The sequence below is a fragment of the Neomonachus schauinslandi genome, chromosome 5 (assembly GCF_002201575.2).
Source record: "Neomonachus schauinslandi chromosome 5, ASM220157v2, whole genome shotgun sequence".
Classification (NCBI taxonomy): Eukaryota; Metazoa; Chordata; class Mammalia; order Carnivora; family Phocidae; genus Neomonachus; species Neomonachus schauinslandi.
Genome location: NC_058407.1, coordinates 74,917,012 through 74,934,387, shown reverse-complemented (window position 1 = coordinate 74,934,387; position 17,376 = coordinate 74,917,012). Strand labels below are relative to the sequence as shown.

At 36.7% G+C, this 17,376-nt stretch overlaps 1 protein-coding gene across 4 annotated transcripts in view; it reads left to right on the top strand.

Moving 5' to 3' along the window:
- BICD1 (BICD cargo adaptor 1) overlaps positions 1-17,376 on the top strand; it is a 205,427-nt gene that overhangs the window by 159,941 nt on the left and 28,110 nt on the right. For 2 of the 4 annotated variants that reach the window (XM_044914891.1, XM_021690667.1), the window contains exons 5-7: positions 8,018-9,112; positions 13,179-13,330; positions 16,157-16,364. In XM_044914891.1, the coding sequence (XP_044770826.1) occupies positions 8,018-9,112; positions 13,179-13,330; positions 16,157-16,364 (1,455 nt within the window). Of the gene's footprint in view, positions 1-8,017; positions 9,113-13,178; positions 13,331-16,156; positions 16,475-17,376 lie in introns of all 4 variants that reach the window. The other 2 variants (XM_021690666.1, XM_044914890.1) reach the window with 1 other exon arrangement.

The following is a 17,376-nucleotide window of genomic DNA, read 5'->3' as shown; positions in this document are numbered from 1 at the left end:
GGCTGTCTTAGGCATGGCAGTTGCCATACAAGCTCATCGTCTTGTGTACCTCAGCTTCTAATATCAGCATACTTTGGATATCACAGCCTGTATTTTCATAGTTCCCTAGTCTTTTAGGATTTCTTTTGGCCGGGGTCCAAAATGCTTTCAAATCAAACACCTGTGCTTCATTAATGTTGACAATTTGTGGAGATATAGAGGGGCACAGGGAGGGATCTAACACCCTGTACCAGGGAATGTGCAGCTTTTATTTTATTTTATTTTTTTTAAAGATTTTATTTATTTGACACAGAGAGACACAGCAAGAGAGGGAACACAAGCAGGGGGAGTGGGAGAGGGAGAAGCAGGCTTCCCGTGGAAAAATTTTCTTCCTTAGAATCAAAGAAACCTTTTAAAACCAGCATACCCAGGTCAAAGAGATCATACTGCCATCTGCTGGGAAATGGTAATAATTAATATGAAAATCTGGGACAACTACAATTTAAAGAGTGCCTCCCAACGTTGTATTGCCCTCAAGACTCAGTTATTTCCAATAGATTATACAGCTGACCCTTGAACAACAGGGGTTTGAACTGCACGGGTCCACTTACATGCAGTTTTTTTTTTTTGATAAATACAGTACAGTACTGTAAAGATGTCTCTTATGATTTTCTTAGTAACTTTTTTCTCTAGCTTACTTTATTATAAGAAAATATATAATACACATAACATATAAAATATGTATTAATCAACTATTTATGTTATTGGTAAGGCTTCCAGTCAACAGTACTGCATTGTTCAAGGGGCAACTGTAATTGATATTTTCCAGTGACAGCCAAGTACGTTAATTAGTTTTATTAGAATGAAAATAAGTAGATCCTGTCTGGGAAAACTAAATTACTTAATCTATTTAAAGGAGTCCCTGTGCTTATGCTAAAACCTCTGCCTTTGATAAATAGCCTCTGTTTAACCTCACATTGCAGAGAGTCAAACGAGGGAGAAAACTCTTTGGATTTTTTTTTTCAGTATCACACCAGCTATATAATTTCACATTTAATGTGACAAAACAGCAATGTTTCTGAAACTGAAACTGATGTTTTATTGTATCCTCATGGATGTGAAAGAAATAAAGATTCATATTATATTTAGATCCACTCTATTAAAGACCATTTTAATTTTTCCTATAATGATGGTAAGTGGTCAATTTGCTATATGTCCCATAAGAGTTCAAAGCAATTTATATATATTTGCTTGATTGGTTGGTGCCTATAACAACTGTATGAGGTAGATAGTATTGTTATCCCCATTTTACAGAAAGGGAAACTAAGGCACAGATATGTTTTTGTCATTTGCTCAGTCAAAAACTTAGTATAGCTACAGAGAGAGAGTCAGACAAATTAAATATTCTCTGTGCTTAACAAAGACAGAATATTTTTGGGGTGAAATTAATTAAAAGAAGATTGGTCAGTTTGTGTTTTTTAAAAATTAAAGTGACAAATACAGTTTCCTAGGGCAAAGTTGACAAGTCACTAAACAATTGCAAATTTTATAGTTAAAGATTACCTTTAATATAAGCTTTATAGGCAAATGCATTTCTCAGAAGCTTTACTTTTTCTACCACATATCAGAAAACATAATAAGAGCATCTATTATCAGAACAGCAAGAGAAGAGTCTATGTCATTTTTTTTAAGAACAACTTTTTGGAGATATAATTCACATGCCATATATCCACCTAGTTAAAGGGTATAATTCAGTGGTATATTTTTAGTATATTTACAGAGCTGTGCAACTATCCCCTCAGTCAATTTTAGAACATTTTCATCACACCAAAAATAAACCATGTACCCATTAGCCACTCCAGCCCTGAGCAACCACTAATCTACTTTCTGTCTTGATAGATTAGTCTGGACATTTGATGTAAATGGAATCATACAATAGGTGGCCTTTCATGACTAGCTTTTTCCACTTAGCATAACATGTTTGAGTTCATTCATGTTACAACATATATTAGCACTTCATTCTTTTTATTGTCAAATAATATTCCATTCTTATATCCATTTATCAGTGTTGAACATTTGAACTGTTTCCACTTTTTGACTCATGAATAATGGCATGAACACTTATGTACAAGTTTTTGTGTGCACATATGTTTTAATTCTCTTTGGTATATGCCTAGGAGTGGAATTGCTAGGTCATATGGTAATACCAGGTTAATTTTGCACTAGGTTGATCTTTTTCACAATTCTTGTTTGTCAGGGCACCTATATGCATTGCCAGAATTGCTTCACTTCAAGCAGAAAAGAATAAATTATTTATTTCTGAGTCCTATTTGTACATGTCGATACTATGTATACCATTATAAGAATCACACCAAGCATTCAAGTGTCAAATTGAGAGTCAGTTGACCAGGATAAAGACGATGAAAATTAATAGCTTATAAAACAGCTTTGATTTCTTTTCCTATAAAAGTCTTAATGTGAATGTGCAAATTCTGATTATCTTTTCTTTTGTTCTTCCACAAAAGAATCTATCAGTACTCAATACATGTAAATGTGTTTATTTAAAAGATAAACATTCCGTGAAATTAAAAAATTTCTATGGGAGGGATGATGCCTGGCAGGTTCAGTCAATAGAGCATGTGACTCTTGATCTTGGGGTTGTGGGTTTGAGGCCCATGTTGGGAGTAGAGATTACTTTAAAAAAATTTCAATCGGATATAATGACAATAATATACTGTATAGTTACACAGGATTAAAGAGTTCACAAATTCTGCATTCAAGTTTTCTGACAGAATAACCAGCCCTACTATAAAAAATAAAATCTTCAGTTCCAGCTAGAAGATGAAGACTGTAGAAAGAGAAATAAGGCAATCATTCTTAGTCACTATGGAAGATGATAATTAACTCAGCAAGTGTCTTTTGGATAACGTCTTCACAAATGGAGATTAAAATAGTACACTTAAAATGAATAGTAATTTTAATATTTGAAGTGCTTTGCATTTATTAATTCAAAGCAGAACATATCTTAAATAGTTTAGTCACTGCTTCTGAAATCCAAACATAATTTAAGGTAGTCCAAACCTTAATAGCTGAGTGAAAATATCATGCTGGAGTTGTATAAAATTATCTACAATTTAGTTATCTTTCAAGGGGGAGCAGACCAATCATAATTGTCTGGAAAAAATGTGTGTGTGTGTGTGTGTGTGTGTAAATTTGGATATCATTCTCTGTTCAAGTGATTCCACCAGAAATGTACTGAGTGTGTGGAAGATACATATACGAAAGAGACAATATTCTATCTGATGTTTTCTGGAGAGGCTATCCTGAAGAACCTGATAGATTTATCTTTTAGTCTTAAAAAATGTTATTTTAGGAGTGCCTGGGTGGCTCAGTCATTAAGCGTTTGCCTTTGGCTCAGGTCATGATCCCAGGGTCCTGGGATCAAGCCCGCATCGGGCTCCCTGCTCAGTGGGAAGCCTGCTTCTCCCTCTCTTGCTCCCCCTGCTTGTGTTCCCTCTCTCTCTGTGTCTCTCTTTGTCAAATAAATAAATAAAATCTTTTAAAAAAATGTTATTTTAAAATCAGAATTGGCAGAGCACAGATTGGAACTCTCCTAATGGCATTACCTCATTCATTATAACACTTTTTCCTCTAAAAATGATGTTGAGACACTTTAGCACATTTTGTTCTGGTCCAATTTTTATTTTGTTCAAAATCTTTTCCCATTAAAAGCTTGTTTGTTTGTTTGTTTGTTTGTTTTTAAAAGTAGGCTCCAGGACCAGTGTGGAGCCTGATGCGGGGCTTAAACTCATGACCCTGAGATCAAGACCTGAGCCGAGATCAAGGGTCAGATACTTAACTGATGAGCCACCCAGGCACCCCCTCTTAAAAGGCTTTTTGAAAACACCTTTGTTGGGGCACCTGGCTGGCTCAGTTGGTTAAGTGTCTGCCTTCTGCTCAGGTCATGGTCTCGGGGTCCTGGGATTGAATCCCGCATCAGGCTCCCTGCTTAGCAAAGAATCTGCTTCTCCCTCTCCTTCTGCCCCTCCCCCCGCTCGTGCACGCTTTCTCTCCCTCTTTCAAATAAATAAATAAAATCTTAAAAAAAAACCCAGCTTTGTCTGTTGTAATCATGTATACTGATCAAATGATGTTTAGGCTTTTCAGAGCAAATTCACTTAGTTTTCAAGAGAAAAAGAAAAGAAAACTCCTGAAATAATGCATTTTCACTGAGATTATATACAGTGTCAACAGAATATTTAGGAGATTTATTTTTTATTTTTTATCAAAAATTTAAATGACTTGGCTTTTCCTCAAATACCACATTATACCTAGTTACCTGGGTTTTTCACTTCAAGTTATTGCCCAATAGTCTGGATAAATCAATTCATCATCAGCTATGGTAATACAATTTGTTATTATCTAATGAAACCCAACTAAGAGGATTTGTATTGGAAAATATCTTTGTTGTTTTTTTGTTTTGTTTTGTTTTTTAATATTTTATTTATTTATTTTACAGAGAGAGAGACAGTGAGAGAGGGAACACAACTTGGGGGAGTGGGCTTCCCGTTGAGCAGGGAACTAGATGCAGGGCTCAATCCCAGGACTCTGGGATCGTGATCTGAGCTGAAGGCAAGACGCTTAACAACTGAGCCACCCAGGCACCCCTGGAATATATCTTGACTCTGAATTGAAAGAATTACTTTTGCACATACAGATACAAATCTGTGAAACAAATGTGTTTGCCCTACAGAAACATTTTGGTCATGGGAATGAGCAGTTACCCAAATGTTAATGACAGTTAACATTATAATACCTTGAGCGTTATATTCACTATCTTACTCAATCATCCTTTTATAAGTTCATAAACGTAAGCCTTCCCAGAGTCACATAGCTAGGTAAATGTTGGCACCAAAATTAGGGTCCAGTTCTCTGATGCAACAGCCCCAGTTGGCTTTTTTTTTTAACCTGTTACACTATTTTTTTGGAATATTTTGGTTTCTGTAGCCATAATATGTAACTTGTGGATTGTGTTCCAGATATGAGCAAGTACTATGTCATAAAATCAAAGCTACAACTTAGAAGCTTCTAATAATAATTTAAAATAACAAAACTGTATTTTTAGTTCTAATTTTATCACCTAACATACAGGGAATCCTTGCTTTGCATGATATTGCTAAGCCATAAATGACTGTGGAAGCTGAAACCATGCAAAACAAACTCATAATTAATAGAGAAAATTCAATTGTTCTGTGATTTTTTTTTTTTAAGTAAGCTCAACACCCAGTGTGGGACTTGAACTCATGACACCAAGATCAGGAGTCTCATGCTGTACCACCTGAGGCAACCAGGTGCCCTTTGTTCTATGATCCTTAAAAAATTTTTGTCAAAACATTAAAAACTCTCTTACTGTTGGTTATAAATGTATAAAGAAATGAAAAAATTGTAAAACTACTTAGTACACTGTAATCCAAAGAGTAGAAGCATAGTTAAAGTTTTCCTTGTAAAAAAAAAAAAAACTTATCTTTGAAATAAAAATTTAACACCCCCCAAAAAACTAGGGAAATTAACTTTACATTTTATAGAATATCAAAGATATCCAAACTTCTGAAACAAAAATTTAAATTGTACCTACAGCCCCCAAAAAACTTATCAAATACAGTTCAATCTTGCCTTCTTCTCATCATATGTTTTATGATAGGAGCAAGAATTTTTTCTATGCCTTGGTAAATTGTCATACTCCTGTTTGGATTAGCTTTCAGCATTCTATCTGTTACACTTTCAATGTCTGAAAATATCTCTGAGAGTACCTTTAGTGTGCCCATGTCACTTCTTCTAGGACATTTTTATCTTTTTGTAACAACTACTTTTTTGATTTATGTTGATGCATTCTCCTTCACCAAGTGCTTTGGCTGCATATCTAAATTCTTTCAAATGACATCAGTGTCAACATTGTCACATTCAATTATTTCTTCTGTAACTTCATTTATATCTGATTCAGATTTTACTTCCAATGTTGTCACTGTTTGTTTCTCTGCCTCTTGTTCTTTTTTCCTTCCTTTCCTTTTCCCTTCCTTCTTCCCTCCTTCCCTTTTTCTTTCTTTCTTTCTTTCTTTCTTTCTTTCTTTCTTTCTTTCTTTCTTTCTTTCTTTCTTTCTTTCTTTCTTTCTCTCTCTCTCTCTCTCTCTCTCTCTCTCTCTCTCTCCCATTTCCCTCTTTGGACTATATTTTGGTAAAACATCATGTGGGTTTACCACTGGGAGACAAGAAGACAAGAGAACACAACTACACTTTGCTCTCTGTGAATGAACTGAATAACAGTTACAAACTGTGACCAATCACTGAAACACTTCGACAGAAGTGATAGGATTTCACTTGTCATGATGTTATTATGTAGTGATTTTGTAGATTGAAGCAGCAAAGTTTATACTGCTCACATTGCTCACAGTTATTGTACTGGTCATTGAAATGTACTGCTCACATTGCTCACAGTTAATGTACTATGTTTTGGGGGACTGGTGTTTTAACTAACTATGGTCACTGAAATTCATGCATATTAGAATCTTAAGTGAGGACTGTCTATATATGATAATAATATGAAGGATATCATATACCACAAAGGATCATAAAAATACTAGTCTACTAGGGTGCCTAGGTAGCAGTCAGTTAAGTGTCAGCCTCTTGGTTTTGGCTCAGGTTATGATCTCAGGGTCATGAGATCAAGCCCCGCATTGGGCTCCGCACTCAGCACAGAATCTGCTTAAGACTCTCTCCCTCTCCCCCCTCCCCATCCGCTCTCTCTCTCTTTCTCTCTAAAGTAGATAAATAAGTCTTTCTAAAAAAATTTAAAAAATAAAGTTTGGCAATATCTCAATCTATTAAAAAAGCTACTGCTATGCTGTATTATAAATTTATAGGTAGGTATAGATCTCCTAAAGTAATATGCTGGTATTATATTAATTATAGTTTAAGAATTGATATTTATCATGTTAGTATAATAATAATTTTACTTACCTCCTAGCAATTTAGAAGTTTGGAGGGATGTAATGTATGATCCAGGAAAATCTAAAAGTTCAAACTGATAAATTCCTTTAGATAGAAAAACATTCAACATCAAACTGCTATCTTTAAAGCAAGTCTCAATAATATTATTTGCTTACTGAAAAACACATTTATGTTATAAGCATGTAAAAACTTTTAATTCATAGTGATTACCTTTATGAAGGGACAGAAAATGGTTTTTTGAATTCTCCTATTATAATTTCTTATATACTTATGTTTGATGAGACAGTATTTTATATTGAGACCAGAATATTTTTCAGTATACAATAACAAAACTGTCATGTTATTCAAATAAATTGCTAATTTTTAAAATTCCTATCTGGACTGAAGGAATTGAAATGATTTGTAAATTGTTCTTTTAACCCTATAACTCTGTGTTCTCTGACTTTTATATTAAAAGCTATCAAATGTAGTACATGTCTATTCTGGGGATTAAATGCCTGTTTTTTAAGGGGATGGTTAAGGTACCTAGCATTATTTAGTAAGTTAAAGCCTTAGGTGTTAAATCTGATTTGGGGTTGAGCTCTCAGAAGGAAAGGATGATTCATAGGCACCTTGAGACAGTCACTTATCCCACATGAACTAAGGAGCAGATACATTCTAAGGCTCTCAAAATAAAGACAGTGCCAAGTACTATCTCTTGACATCATGTTATGTTTTCTATAAGGTGTTAAAAGATAAAAATAAGATTGTTCGAATAACATTTAAGTTTCATGAGTGTATGTGTATAATGCACGAGAATTTGGATGAGTAAATATGCATAGCATAATTCTTTTAAAATGATGTGCTTTTAGACTGATTGACTTATCGGAACTGCTAAAATAAGAAAACACACTCCAATTTAGTTTGAAATAATGGGGACATTGGCTCTGCTGCAGTTATTTTAAATGAATACATGCCTGACTGTGAATGGATCAAGTGCATCATTGGCATTGCATTGAAGTCATTCAGAGACTTTTTTTTTTTGCCATTACAGGTAGAGCGGGAAAAGGCCATTCTTCTGGCCAATCTCCAGGAGTCACAGACGCAGCTGGAACACACCAAGGGGGCGCTGACAGAGCAGCACGAACGGGTGCACCGGCTCACAGAACATGTTAATGCCATGAGAGGCCTACAGAGCAGCAAAGAACTCAAGGCTGAGCTGGATGGGGAGAAGGGCCGGGACTCAGGGGAGGAGGCCCATGACTACGAAGTGGACATCAATGGCTTAGAGATCCTCGAATGCAAATATAGGGTGGCAGTAACTGAGGTGATTGATTTGAAAGCTGAAATTAAGGCCTTAAAGGAGAAATATAATAAATCTGTGGAAAACTATACTGAAGAGAAAGCCAAATATGAGAGTAAGATCCAAATGTATGATGAGCAGGTTACAAGTCTTGAGAAGACCACCAAGGAGAGTGGAGAGAAGATGGCCCACATGGAGAAGGAATTGCAAAAGATGACCGGCATAGCCAACGAAAATCACAATACCCTTAATACAGCCCAGGATGAGTTGGTGACATTTAGTGAGGAGCTAGCTCAGCTTTACCACCATGTATGTCTGTGTAATAACGAAACCCCCAACAGGGTCATGCTGGACTACTATAGGCAGAGCAGAGTCACTCGTAGTGGCAGCCTGAAAGGGCCTGATGACCCCAGGGGACTTTTGTCTCCACGATTAGCCAGGAGAGGTGTGTCATCCCCAGTAGAAACAAGGACCTCATCTGAACCAGTTTCAAAAGAAAACACAGAGGCCAGCAAAGAACCAAGTCCAACCAAGACCCCCACAATCTCGCCTGTTATTACTGCCCCACCATCATCTCCAGTATTAGACACAAGTGACATCCGCAAAGAGCCAATGAATATCTACAACCTTAATGCCATAATCCGGGACCAAATCAAGCATCTGCAGAAAGCTGTGGACCGGTCCTTGCAACTGTCTCGTCAAAGAGCAGCGGCACGGGAGCTGGCTCCCATGATCGATAAAGACAAGGAAGCCTTAATGGAAGAGATACTCAAGCTCAAGTCCCTGCTGAGCACCAAACGGGAGCAGATCGCCACACTGAGGGCAGTGCTGAAAGCCAATAAACAGGTGATCTCATTCTACTGACAACACATGCTGGCCAAAGCTTTCCTAACTAGTTAATTCTTTAATGTTTTTGAGTGTCCATTATCATCAGGATGAGAGGTCAGATTCCTGGTCAGCAGAGGAATAAATCAAACTATGTCCCAGTGCCAGATCAGAATGTAAGTATTATTTTTCAGTGCGTGAGTGGATGATACAGGAGAGTAAGGATGCCCCTCTAGAGAGAGGTAGAGGTGAGGCAGGTAAGCAGGATCCAAGGAGAATTCAGTTGCAATGTAGAAAGACAATTCAGGCAGTACTTAGCTGGAGTCCAGCAGTCTTTGAGTGGGGAAACAGGTGATAGAGCGATGGCAGAATAGGCTGGCATGGCAGCTTACGCCAGGGAGATAGCCTGGCAGGCGGCCAGAGCAAACAGAAGTCTAGAGAGAGAGAGAGACAGACAAAGATATAGAATGTCCACTAGCTCTGCCAGTGACCACATATCTGAAGTTTAGGTTCAGCTGGGATGTCAATTCACCTAGGTCAGAGCTGAAGCAGTAGAAAATTTTTCTTAACAATAAGTCTCGTCCTTCTGGAATAAGTAGGAATGCTACAACAGGACTCTACCTGACTAATCCCTAGATCTCCTTCACTACCGAATTTGTTTTCCACCCTTCAGCTTTACCCGGGTGGGAGTGCTATGAAATATAGGTGGGAAAATATTTTGAATTTCTATTTAGTTTCTCTGGAAAGTGAACCTTGAAAGATACATTTGAGAAGGGTGCTAATAAAGGGTGTTGATAAAGAGAAACAACAAAGCATCAAATACCTTCTTGCAAACATAAGCAGTGCTGGTGTTGGGGAATGATTTCAGATGCAGTGCTCCTCCTTCTTTTGCCCTTATTTGGGGGAAACCACACCATTATTATGTCATCCACAGTACAGCTTTCTAGCGTCTTTATCTTCAGTTCCCATAAATCCACTGATGTAAATGGGAGGTCTATCCCACAAGCAGTAATATTGTTTGCACCATAAATATGTCTTATATAAATCTAAGGGCAAATTAGGACCTTCTTTTGTGCCATCACTTCAGGGAAATAGAAAAGATTAGGATGAATAAAGAATTTGTGAGAGATCTGACTCCAATTTGAGGTCAGAGTGAAAGAATTTATTGCCATAAACTGCTACAATCCAAAGACCTAGTGACTTAGAGTGGTCATCAACAGCCAAAACCATATTACTAATACCATAATAGATAAGGCTTAGACGACCTTTATCAAAGACATAATATCCCAGGCATTCTTGGTCAAGGCATTCAAATAACATCTTTGACTTCTTCTTGCAGGTTGAATATTAACAACCTGGAAACCTAGATCTATAAGTGTCAAGATGCTTAATTGATTCAGAAGTATAGATAAGCATGGTTGATAAGCCACGGGAGACTAATTTGTGAACAAGCATTCATTGATTACATATTTCAAGGCAGGTAGTAAATAGGGATGCAAAAATAAGTGAGTGAGTGGATAATCTACTAGTAATCTAGTAGGAGTTCAACACATGCCTGTAACTATTTACAGGGTAGGATATATTGAGCGGTATAAACAGTACCATTGAAATTCAGTCAATACAGGAATACAAAGCATTCCTGGCTAAATTTTTATTTTCTCAGTGGCTTGTGGTACCATTTGCATCACATTAGCATCACAACCCTTATGGTCTCAGTAAATAAAATGAAAACACATTTCTAGCCATGCATTTAGTTTACATTTTAATGATGTTGGGCCTACTGCTATGATGCTTATGTGCCATGAATAACTTCAGATGTCTGCAGATGACATCCATTATATTTAGACATTGTGGAATGTTCGCTATTAAGACTAAGGTAAGAATTCTGTCATAAAAGGAAAAAGGGGAATCTTCCTGTTTTAAAAATAGGCATTCTGCATTCTCTATGAATCCTTTAATATACTTCAGGGTTTTTTGGTATGCACATTGTCTTCTGCTGGAATATGCAATGTTTATGAAATACCATCTGTGGACTAAACTGTGCGAGATGCTGAACATTCAACAAAGACTAATACATGGTCCCCACCTTTCAGACCAGGATTCACAAACTAGTGAGGCTGTGGGGAAAGACACAGATCATGACAGTGTGATGTTATACAGGCTGCAGTAGAAGCTCTGGAAGCATTGCCGAGGAAGGGATTAATGTTTCCTAACGGGGTTAGCAAAAAACTTCATGGAAGCAATTATACTTGAGTTTGTTCTTGAAGGATAAAGAGTTGTTTTCCAGGAGAGGAGAGGAAGAAACCATTCCAGACAGAAAGAATAGTAGGTAGAGAGCCACAAGAATAGAAGGATATATTCAGGGAATGGTTGGGGAAGATCTCTGTGGCTAGAAACAAGACATTTTATTTAGAAAGTCAACTTTGGGAGCATGGAGAATATAGTGAATGCAGACATCACCAAATCTACTCAAAGGTTGTAGATACTCAGAATTTCTTACTTCTGAAAAAGCTTTGTGCAGTCTGTGGACAAACAAACAAAAAACCCTACAAACAAAGTGGAGTCTTCTGGAGCATTTCTTACAAAGAATAAATGAGTTTGTACTTCTATTTCAGATCTTGTTCTTTTGTCATTCCTTCCTCTCCAACCCTTAGATAACGGATCATGTGGCTCCACATGCTTACAGATTTGTATGTCAACATTTTCACAACTTTTAAACTTAATGGTCTGTCCTAAGTAAATATGTGTATAAATTTTTTAAAAATTAAACAACTGCCATTTTTTTCCCCAGGTCAATTTCTGCATTCTGGATAATTTTCTGAATCTGTAATATTTCTGAAGATTCCACTGAGCTATAGCACTACAGAACATACCAAAATATTTTATGAGTACTTTCTCATTTTAATCTGAATCTGAAATTCAATTAAAACTCGTAAGAAACTACTCTGGAATCAAAACATTAACAAACTACCCTATCCCAACATTGTTTTAATTTTAAAAAGAATCCACTTGTCTCTATGGAGACATAAGAAAGTCAAGGCTGTCCATTTCAAGCACAAAAGGAAATGTTAAAAACCAGGAAAGTCTTCCTAGGAAATCCCATTAGTAATGGATTTTTTTTTTCATTAGTAATGGACTTTTTCACTAGTATTGAATATTTTTACACACTCTGAAAAGCTGTGGTTAATGGTTTGTAAAAATAGTATGTTTGCAGTTTGGCTTCAATATATATACAATGTGCTATGCATCAAACAGGCAGTCCCTAAATATACATTGATTTCATGCATTGATTCAGTCCACATTTTTCTTTCTTCCTACTATGTGTCAAGCTAGTTCTCAGCTTGAAACACTGTTAATTTCAAAAGATTCAGAAATGCCCAAATTCCAAGTTCAAACAAGTATTTTAATTCATTCAACATTTTGGAATTTCTGCTTTTATGGAGATTGTGAAGAATTAAATTAGACTATAGTTTTTTGTTTTGAAGTTGTAGGCAAAGACAGGAAGTATTTGGTTCTTTGTTAATTCTTTTCCTTAAACATGTAATATGGATTTATAGTTTGTCATATACCCATGCTATAAATTGCAATGGCCTGTGTCTTTTAGGCCCATAGAGCACAAGTGACACAAGAATGTTTACATTCTATTGTATTTCAATTGGTCTGTGCTTCTTCACTACCTTCTTCTGGATAACATCCTTCCTGTATAAACTTTCATTTCTGCTCCCTTTTTGTCTGAAAAATCGCACTTTCAAGCATCTGCATTAACTATTTACTGAACTACTATCATTTCCTTAGCTCCTGATACTGACTCTGGTTCACAGCTGGCTTCTAGGGCAATTTAGCCACGTTAAAGTACATATATATATATTTATTTATCTATATATAGATATAGATAGATAGACATCTATCTATATATAGATATAGATAGATAGATAGATAGATAGACAGATAGATAGATAGATAAAATGTAACCAAATCAATTTCATTCTCCGTTTATGAAAGAAAATAATAGACCCAGCATGGACAAATCTGTATGATCGGTTTTCCTGATATGAAAACCATAAGCATTGTGATTTTTCTGCTTCAGACAGCTGAGGTGGCACTAGCTAATCTCAAGAACAAATACGAAAATGAGAAAGCAATGGTGACTGAAACTATGACGAAGCTTAGGAATGAACTGAAGGCTTTGAAAGAAGATGCAGCGACTTTCTCATCCCTGAGAGCAATGTTTGCAACAAGGTAATAGTTTCTTCTTCCAAGATTAGGTGCGATAGGTGGAGGAAAGACTTTAAAATTCACATTTATCTCTTGAGTGTTGTTTGGTGTGCCATCCAAGAGGGTAAGGTGTGAAGAAAACACTTGAGATTCCGCTCTGACCAAAATAAGACAAAATGTTTTGTGCTGTTTTCCAGAGCCCTCTACTGGACACACTGGATCAAGCAATTCTTTTACACAGAAGTATTTTTAAATTAATGTAATAGATATTTTTCCTAGAGGTTGTATGCCCAAAAGGATTAGACCCCCTCCCCGAAAAGCCTCCAATAAGGGGGGGACATACTTCCTAAAATAGCTAAATATTATATTTTCACCACTGAAATTTATTTCTGTGACTAAAGGACATAAAAGTGCTTATCATTAGTATTGTGTGAGAAAGACCTCCATAACAAATATCAATATTCATTATATCAGCTAATTACTTGGACTTTAATACACTGTGAATTAAATTAGAATTTCTAAAATGTAATTGTATTTATCACCAAATTTTTCACATTGCCCAGCTAATTAATTAGACAAATATTAGTGACTACCTCCCCCCACCAGTTTCATTATCACAGTACAGTGGTTCTATATTTTGCTTTTAAACTTGAAGTGATTAAGCATGTATTGACTCGAAGATTTCAAAATCCTGAAATTTCTTTTTTTTAACAAGAATTTATTTATTTATTTATTTTGAGAGAGAGAGAGAGAGAAAGCAGGAGAGCGGTGTGAAGGGGAAGGGCAGAGGGAAAATCTTAAGCAGGGTCCATGCTCAGGGTGGAGCCCAGACTTGGGGCTCACTCATGGCCCTGAGATCATGACCTGAGCCAAAATCAACATTCCATGCTTAACCAGACTGAGCTACCCAGGTGCCCCGTCAAAATCTTGAGCTTTTCAAAGATGTTGTCATCCATTGTTTTTGCTTTCACAATTCAGTACCAAAACAAAAGCAGTCACATATCTTATATGATACAAACATGGTACAATATTCACAAAGCATAACTATGGCTTTATTTGCAGATTCAGTAAATAATTTGCATGTAGCTGATATAAGTGTAAAAAAAGATCCTGAGCCCTGGAGTTTGTCCAGCTTCCTTGTGTATCAGGAGAGAAAAGTTTCAAGCTCATACTTTGTGATTGATTCTCTTGGTGATGCCTGTGAGAAGACTGAGTGCTTGGCAGATCACAGGGATGCAGGGGACCTGTAGGAACTGACTTCTGGGTCTGAGCCTGGGAGAGTTCAAGGAGTAGGATAGATACACCTCTGGCCACTGTGAAGGGCCGGATAGAGAAGGGGGATGGTACATAGTGCTCCCCTCTTTGATGAAAGAAATCAGTCAGCATTACATGTAGAATATATATATATTCTTTTAAAAAGAAATCAAAACTTTTTTAAAGGGACATTTATATCTCAATCTGGTTTATTTAAGAATTATTTCTCCCAAATAGTGCATTTTCACACTATTTGTCTTTTTATGTATCGTAATTGCCTTTCTCCATAGTATTTTTTTTTAAAGATTTTATTTATTTATTTATTTGAGAGAGAGAGAATGAGAGACAGCATGAGAGGGAGGAGGGTCAGAGGGAGAAGCAGACTCCCTGCCGAGCAGGGAGCCTGATGCAGGACTCGATCCTGGGACTCCAGGATCATGACCTGAGCCGAAGGCAGTCGCTTAACCAACTGAGCCACCCAGGCGCCCTCTCCATAGTATTTTTTAAAATATTGTTTATCTGAGCAGTTAAAATAAACCCAGGGTCCTGAAATCCACCTTCTATTTTTACTAAGACTCAATCTTTGTTATGATATCCCTGCTATGGTATCCCTACTGCTTCTTGACATTTAAGGTTAAAAACAATGACATTTAAGGGACCCACCTGGATCTCAAGTTCTTTCACTAGAGTCTGTTTTTTCTTTAAAATGCTGCAAGGCTTGTGTTAATTTCAAAGTTTGTATAGTACATTTTAGATACCTCCATCAAGTCATTAACTCTCAGCTGGTGCATGAAGAATATTTGTTATTATCTTAGTGGGTAAGTAAACTCAGAAAAAAAATCTGTGAATAATTGTGTGATTAATTTTTTCTTCCAAATGTTTATGTGCTTAGGTTTTACTTTTGATGGGAGAAAGATCACTGAGCTTATCTTTCTGCTGTAGCATGAGTATCAAAGCTGAACAAAGATGTTCCCGTCAGCCTGCTATGTCTGTATCAAACCCTATTCAAATCTTGGTTTTCTTTGACATCTATTGCTTTATCATCTGGTTGAGAAATCTTTGAAAATATTCAAGTTTCTAATTCAGGCAAATCTGCCATCTTGAAAGCAGTGCAGCTGCAATTTGTACTCAAAACCCATAAATATAGATAAAGAAGGAAATATTTTCTTTATAAATATTATTATTCTTTTGCATGCTACAAGCCTGGTCTGTAACAAACTTGTCACATTCCTCCAAAGAATACAATGTTTCACTGTAGAAGAAGCTATTGTAACACATCTAAGATGCTGTGAACATTACGTGAGACTTTACTGTTCATTCTTCTGACATCCTGGAGCAGCCTCCACAGTAACTCTGTCCTTGGGGTTTAAGATGTCACCTATTAAGAGTGTCCATATGTACTCCATTGTATAGATGAAACATCAGTTACTCTATCTGCTCTGCTGTTTCCAGTTTTCCACTGTAACAGGTTACCTTCATTCTGCTCAGGGAAGACCAGGCTTCTAAATCTAAATTCCAGGACAGTTCATTACTGCTCAACTTAAGTTCGACATTTAATTTCAGTGAGATTTTCACTGAGATGTGTTTGGGTTCTAGATGTGATGAATACGTCACACAGTTGGATGAGATGCAGAGACAGTTAGCAGCCGCAGAGGACGAGAAGAAGACTCTAAACACTTTGTTACGGATGGCTATCCAGCAAAAACTCGCCCTGACTCAGCGGCTGGAGGACTTAGAGTTTGACCATGAGCAGTCCCGACGCAGCAAAGGCAAACTTGGAAAGAGCAAGATCGGCAGCCCTAAAGTAAGTGGGGAGGCGTCAGTCACCGTGCCCACCGTAGACACTTACCTCCTGCATAGTCAGGGCCCACAGACACCCAACATTCGGGGAAGCAGTGGTACTCAGAGAAAAAGGTATGCATGCAGCGATCTTCACAGTATGGTGCAGAGGCCAGATGCTTAGTTAACTGCAAAAATAAATGTGCTCTTATTGTGGAGGATGGAGGAAGGGAAGGAAGAGAAAAACTGGGAGTGGCTGTATTAACGGGCCTTGCCCCTGTTGGTTTTTCCAAATCAAAACCTTTTGATAATTGTGTTGATTTATTCCTTTCTGTCCCTCATGCCCCACCTCTTGATTAACCATAATATAATTTTCGAGTATCTGTCAACATTTTTGCTGTTCCTTGTATGTGTAAATATGCCTCTCCCTTACCTCCAACCTAAAAATTGCTAGCTAAAAGGTGAATATTAAGAATGAAGCTACGTTTTACCTGTTTTACATGACATTTAAAAGTCATTGTACTTCTGGTAATGGTGCTATTTACCAGCTTCTGTTTAATGGGGCAAGAATATGAATCTGTACTCTTAGGGAAATTTTTGTCCGCATTACCAAACTGACAACTGACTAAAAGGAGATGTCTCTACTGAGGTAAAATGGAATGGAATGTGTATAGTCTTTTTCTTAAAAGCAGGTTTTTGTGCCTTTTCATTTGGTATGTGAATGTTGCTCAAATAACTCATTTGCAAGGGTTTTAGTGGCTTGATTTTGTGACCTTTTTACAGAGTCCTGGATGTTGAATTACTTAACCTGTACTTTCAGTTAATGGTAAAATTTTTATTTTAGGAACTTTCAGTAAAGAATCAAATAATATTTTCTATTTGCGGTTCAAACTGACTAACTATAATAAATTTCTTTTCCAGTATCCAATACAGTTTCCAAATAGGGTTGTATCCTGGTATGGAAACTAAGCAATTAGCAAAAATCTTGATTTACATGTTAAAAAAAAATGAAATGCCAGTATAAATAATGCTGTCAC